Source organism: Triticum aestivum, chromosome 7A (genome assembly GCF_018294505.1).
Source record: "Triticum aestivum cultivar Chinese Spring chromosome 7A, IWGSC CS RefSeq v2.1, whole genome shotgun sequence".
Lineage (NCBI taxonomy): Eukaryota > Viridiplantae > Streptophyta > Magnoliopsida > Poales > Poaceae > Triticum > Triticum aestivum.
In genome coordinates, this window is record NC_057812.1 from 372,929,327 (window position 1) to 372,936,093 (window position 6,767).

Below are 6,767 nucleotides of genomic sequence, written 5' to 3' on the forward strand. Positions count from 1 at the left end.
CCGCCCCGGGGACGGCGCGTGCGAAAGCGGCGGCGGCTAATGTTTAAGATCGACTTGCGATAGATATCATGTTAGAAGGAAAAAATGGATTGGTGGAATAGTTCATTGTATTGTTTGAGTCTCATGGGCATATATATAAGAGTACAATAATCTATTTGAAGTACAAGACAAGTCAGAACAAATTCTAGTCTATCTCGTCTTTCTTAATAAACATTATACTCAATAAGGCCTTGTTCGTTTAATCCTCCTTCCAAAGGGATTGGAATAGATTGAAGAGAATTTTGACTTGTAGAGGATCTAATTCCTCTCAAACCCTGCCATTTCCCTTGAAAAACCACCTGAACCGAACGAGGCCTAAAGAGAACAAAGCAATGATACGGTTCAAGAAAGCCGAATTGGGTGGCTGCTTCACGACCAGTCGAAATTTGAGCCGGTTGACCCACGCCTATCACCCGTGAAAGAAAAAAAGGGTATAGCTAAACTGAAAGCTCCTTCCATAAATACGCCTATATAGTTATGAAAACGTTCTCTGCTGAAGCCCGTGAACACTCACTCTCGTCCGCTTCGCAAGATGACTTGCACAGATCGGCGTCTTTGCTCTAGCTTCCCTAATCGTCCTTCCCTGTACGCGCTCGATCTTGCCGACCGAGGCGATGGCGGCGGTACCCGCGGTGAGGTTCCCGTTGTTCGGCCTCGTACGGCTGCTTGGCGTGGCCGCGGCAGCGGTCATCCTCGTCTGGGCCGTCCACTTCCGCGGCGGTATGGCGCTCTCCGCCGAGAAAGACAAGCTCCTCATCTTCAACGTAATCGAGAAAAAACATCTCTTCTTTCCCTTCTATTCTGTTGCATATCTCGTTTCGGGCCACGGATCACCTGTTGATCTTGCTGCCGCCTAGTGGGGAAAAGTTTTATTACTCGATCCTGAGATCAGGATTGAGGGGTTTAGATTCCACTATTATGTACGGACCAACCCACCAAAACCAGTCCAAAGCAGGCCTGTTCACAGTATCATACAAAACTAAATTAGTGCGATTAGCTCTTGCATCTGAACCCTGCAAAAGTAGCAACGTGAGAGTTTTTGTTGATGGTGGGATTTAGGATGGTGGGTAATTCAAGGTTTGGGGTGATCTCGTATTGACTACTGAGTATCGAGTATGTGATCAAGGGCTGTTTTAATTTCCAGCAGCAAATCACCATTGGAACTTGGTGAAAAGCTTCTCCTTTTCACCGCTTCTTTTCCGTGTGGTTTTGTGTGACTTTATTCTACTTTGTGTTGTGGTGAAACTTTGTTAATTTCTTTCAATCGGGTTAAGACTTAATTTTTTTTGGATTGGGAAGTAGCCTGGAACGCCGGTTGGTCCCGCTTCCGGTGACCTGGGGTCGTCAACCCAAATCGAGGATCGGGGTAGAGTCTAGATCGATTATTAGGAAGTATAGGATAGACTAGGATTTGATCCTGCCTTGTCTTGTACTCCAAGTTGGTCTTGTTGTGTCCACAAGAACAGAGTTCTCGTGTTAGTTGTGTCCACGAGAAAATGTGTGTGAATTCGTCAAAGGGGATGTCGTATGTGGTAGCTATGATCATGCAGTACGAAAAGACGAAGACGATCCCAGGATAACATGCATGAGAAGGAAGAGGTCAAATTGAGTTGGATGTTGAGGGACATTATGAAACTTTAGCCAAGAAGAATATGATGTCATGGCATACGTCATCACTCAATAGTTATCCTAACTTTATATGAGTTTTCATCTACTTGGGTATGAGTTGTGCAGTAGATGAACTAGCTATGAGCCATACTACTGTAGCAATGGTGGTTACTGTAGGCAGGCTTGTAGCAAATAAAGTATCCCACTAGTAGCAGCTCTTTCTGTGTGAAGCAAAGCACATCTCTTTAGTGAGAGTCCTGGGTGACAGCTAGAGAAGCTAGCGATTCTAACAAAATCATCAGTTGTCTTGCATTGTTGCCACCGAGGAGGAACAGGGGCTACAGTATTGGGAACAGCTACGGAGCTACCTGTTGCATTTGCTTGGCCAAGTGCGTGCACGAGGGCTGTGTGAGTCCAGCTATTCTTCCTGAATCCGAGCAAGCTCCACGGCACGCGTTACACTCGTAGATGTCTGAAATCAGACTGCAGCCCTGATATAATCCTTGAGGCTGAGAACAAACTGGGACACAAAAAACTTTTGTGTTAAGAGTGGGATCAAAAGCGATCAGGTGGTCTATTGCTGACTCGAAAGCTGTTCTGTATTCCACAACTGAATGTGTTTGCCTAAACTGAGCGACAAGTAATATGGATCGGAGGGAGTAGCAAAATTGAATTCCTCCCAAGGTCAAGCTCGGTGGCGCCGTTTGAATGCCTTCCACAACAGTGCCACATGGCCATCGAAATACAAGGTTGTGGAAGACACCCACCATCCAAATACAAGGTTGTGATAGACACCCATTGATGAGTAGGAACTTGACACATGTCAAAGTAAGCGTGAGCGAGATCAATCCACATACGGGGGTTGTCACCGGAGAACTGAGGAAAGTCGTGCTTCGGCAACTTGACACAGTGATTGTGGTCGTGATCTCATGGTCGATCCCGCTCGAGCTGATGCTCCCATGGTCGCTCACGCTCTAAACTTGCCCGCGCCCCGGAACATCGACGTGGCATGTTTCGACTCCATCTTGAGGTGAGCCTGGCGCCGTGATGAACCCGGTACATGGTGGCACTCCATCTGGCATCTCCAGTAATGGCAACCACTGATTCGCCAAACGAGGGACCACCCAATCGTCATAAAGGAGCCGCTTGGGTCGTCGTGAGTATGGGAGCTGCCGTGGACGTTGCCAGCGTTGCCTTGAGCATTGCTTTCTTATCACGAATCTCATCCATGCTCTCCTGGGTGGTGATGAGTTTCTTACCAAAATTGCTGAGTTTAGTGGTCATGTGGTCAAACTTGGTGAGCAGTGTCGCCGTGGATGACTAAAGTTGGTCGGTGCTTTCCCCCATAGTAGCGATGGCTAACTGGTCCAAGCCGTGGGAGCGGCAGCCTTCGACGGCGCTGTTGCAACGTGTCTTTACATCAAACAAACCCTGCTTGTGATTTTGGGTGGATTCACTGAAGCAATTCCACACCCTTCATCGTGGAATTTTACCGTTCTATCGAGAGGATTAGCGAGGCAGACGGAACCAATCGTGGCGACTAATACCAATTGTGAGGCACCAGCTATGGATCTCACAGGTGAACCGCATGCAGCTAAGGGATTTGAAGTAGGGGATGAGAGTTGGTAGAGAAGAGAGAGGAACGATTGAAGAGGGTAAGCCTCTGATGTCTGTCTACGTCAGGACGGTGGACGGGGATGTGGCACTATGATTGGAACAATAGGTTCATTTATGACTAGTGGTCACTAAGACTTAGTTTCTAACCCTTTAGGTAGAAATTAGCAATTTTTTGGATAGTATTTGTGGTGTTTGGGATGTGCAGGGCTTACACTTGCATAATGAATGACTGAAAATTTGAACGTCCGTGTGTAGAATGGCAAGTCGGAATTCTTTTGAAACATTGTTTTTATCAGTTGATATTCAACTGAGAAATAGACAAGAAAACATCTGCTTGGAAAAAATTACTCTTTGTGTACTTCACTTCTCAAATTCATGCAGCCAGATCATCCATCATTTTAGGAGTGTTACATGGGAAGTGCTGCATGCCATGTGATCTGATGGACAAGTCTCTGAGCAAAAAAAGGGGAATGTTTCCGGTTCATTCCATTTTGAAACATCAGCCTTTCCGTGAAAAAAAGATTGTGGATTTTGACATGCAATGGTGGGTGCTTGAGTGTAGGGTTTACCTCTGTGTCACATATCTTTTGTGTGTCATTTGACAATTCATTAATCTCAACAATAAGCTTTAAATGACAAGATTTCAGGAAAACAGGGTGATATGTCTTTGGAGGGATTGATTTTACAAATCGGTTGGTACTAGAATTCTTCTTATATTTTTGTGCTGCTGCTTGCGTTTCACGTAGTAATTCTCCACATGGGATATTGGGTGGGAGGGAACATACATCCTATAGCTGCATTTGTACACATCTATGTGTAGTTGTGCACATTATCTGTGCACTCAGAATGAAATTTGGATTATTTCAGTCATGTACTCATGTTTGTCTATTAAGACCATCAGACAAGGATTCAGTGCATGCCATTTGTCAGCAACACTGCCGCGACAGCCAGTCTTGTAACATGTCACTTTGTCAACCAATAACCAACCATATTGTTTATGCGTTTGTGGTTTTGCATGCAATACCAAAGTTGGTTATTATAATTATGTTCAGTAGATATTATTATTGTGTATAGTGATCTCATCTTCTTGTGATACTAATGTGCATCTTTTCAGGTACACCCTGTGCTAATGCTGATTGGATTGGTAGTCCTGAATGCTGAAGGTCAGTGATATCGACGAAAACACTTTAGTTTCAGAACGGCCTTGTTATTGTGGCATATAATTTTTTGTATGGACTCACTCAATTTCATGCCAAATGTGTTGCTTTGGCTATTTCTGGCATGTGCATAATATTTTAGATGTATGAAATACATATCATTCCATAGTATTCCAACTAGACTAAGCTGTCATTGTATCTTATATCTTGGTTAATTATATGTAGAAAGTATGTTATGTAGCTAATGATATGGATTCTCGGCATGCTGGAAATGATTCTAACCAAGTTTGGTTCACCCAACTCGTCACAATAGTATACTTCAGAAATATAGGGAAACACCGCAAAGCAAAACTAATAGCATACTTTACCTATTTATGTCTGAAACCCAATCCAACTCGTAGCCAGATTCGGATAGACTGAAACTCCAAAGTAAGTAGTCTCATTTGTTTGAATAGTAAAATCTGAATTGACACCTAGCAGATACAACCCCAAGACCAGGTTTGGGGACCAGACCATTAGAGTTGAATTCAGTTATTTAATTTGTATCGGGTATACATCTTATAAATTCTTGTTGATATGGTGCTTCATGCAGCTCTTTTGGCGTACAAGACAGTGCCAGGAACCAAGAAACTGAAGAAGTTAGTACACATTACGTTGCAGTTCCTTGCCATGTTTTTGAGTCTAGTTGGCCTCTGGGCTGTCTGGAAGTTCCACGATGAAAAAGAAATTGACCACTTGTACACACTCCACTCCTGGTTGGGCCTTTCTTGCATCATCATCTTCAGCTTGCAGGTAGAGAAGAGATGGTATCTCATGTGCAGTCATGATGTTTTTGTTATTAAATTGTTTAGAGATAAAGAGGTCTTATATAACTTATTCTCCTCCTCTCATGGAATCTCCACAGTGGGCTGCTGGATTTTTGACCTTCTGGTACCCTGGAGGATCTAGAAGCGACAGAGCGTCCCTGCTCCCCTGGCATGTGTTCTTGGGTGTATTTCTCTATGTTCTTGCCATCGCCACAAGCGTGACTGGACTTCTGGAGAAGTCAATCTTCATGCAGAGTGCAAAAATGATCGGGCGCTTCTCCACAGAAGCGATGCTGATGAACTCACTGGGGATGATGCTGATACTACTAGGAGCTCTTGTTATTCTTGCTATTTTTAACCCTGGAGCTGGCAAGATCAACACGTACCGAGGTTCTTCAGAGTGAGAGGGATTGGAAGGGATATGTGAGTATGTTGTTTGGCTGCAGCTAGTCATAAACTACACCTTTCTTGCTTCAACCTAGGAAATTTTATATGTATGTGTCATTGCCCTCTGGGCTGTTATTTTTTAATCTGCGAATTGAACGGTTAACCCTGTTCCTGTCAGGAATTGTTTCCCTATCCATTCTTGTGGCAAACTGATCAGTCAAGCTGACCGAAATTACAAATGAGGATGTCTTTTGAAGGTGCTACTACCAGGATAGCAAGATTATTTGTTGGGATATGAGAAAGAACTAGTTGCAGTAGTCTCTCATTGTCTCCAGAGACGTCTCCCTGATCCAGATCCAGCACCCCCTCTCTCCCTCTTGCCTTGCATACCTTTTGGTTTAACCGAGCCCTATAATACCCAGATCCTTTGACCATTATCTTAGCAGTTGTTTAAGTTTAATGCTAACCCTGGTTATTTACTGGCACGACATGTGGACCCATTGACGGTAATCATTCAACAAATGTTCAACACATCACACTAGCGTACATGCGGTGGAGGCAAAATGCGCCGGATTTCCTATGGAAAGCAAGCATTCAGAAAAACGTTGTCGGTGCAACCAATTTCGTTGTTGGCTCCCCCATGACACCAATTTGCAAATCTGCCATGGCACAAAAATGAGTTTCACTTCAAAAACTTCTGGAATTCATATTACTTCAGCTATAACTCCCAAAATGACGAGTTATTGATGTGTCATGTTCATAAAAATGAGTAATTTTCAAAATAGTCATTAGTTTGCACTTTTGAACACTTCAAATTTCACTCACTTGATTAAAATTGATTTCATCATTTAAAGCATGCATAAATCATAATTAATTCATTTTTAGTCAGAAAACTACAAACTTGATATCCCAATTGATTAGGGAAGTGCATAGAATCTAGTCATGGTCATGCATGTTTATCCATTTTTAATGTACTCCATGCTATTTACCGCTATTTTGACAATGCTTTCAGTGGTGCTCGATGCCTATTCATGTCATGGCCCGATTTTGTTCCCTGATATATATTCCCTTGGTTTACTTATCCCAGCATGCCTTGCTTGATTGATTTAGAATCCATGTTCAATCTGCCTTGCAGTAGTTTATTGTGCATATG

General features: G+C 43.4%; 1 protein-coding gene across 2 annotated transcripts; it reads left to right on the forward strand.

The window, feature by feature from the left end:
- The first annotated feature begins 509 nt into the window (after positions 1-509).
- Positions 510-5,877, forward strand: LOC123154978 (transmembrane ascorbate ferrireductase 2). 2 transcript variants are annotated; one of them, XM_044573561.1, is made up of 5 exons: positions 510-803; positions 4,379-4,427; positions 5,014-5,213; positions 5,326-5,650; positions 5,793-5,877. In XM_044573561.1, exons 1-4 carry the CDS (start codon positions 654-656, stop codon positions 5,629-5,631), a joined length of 705 nt encoding a protein of 234 aa, XP_044429496.1. In that variant the 5' UTR covers positions 510-653; the 3' UTR covers positions 5,632-5,650; positions 5,793-5,877. The 2 variants fall into 2 exon arrangements, with proteins under 2 accessions (XP_044429496.1, XP_044429495.1); XM_044573560.1 differs by having other exon boundaries at positions 5,326-5,877.
- Positions 5,878-6,767: the final 890 nt, after the last annotated feature.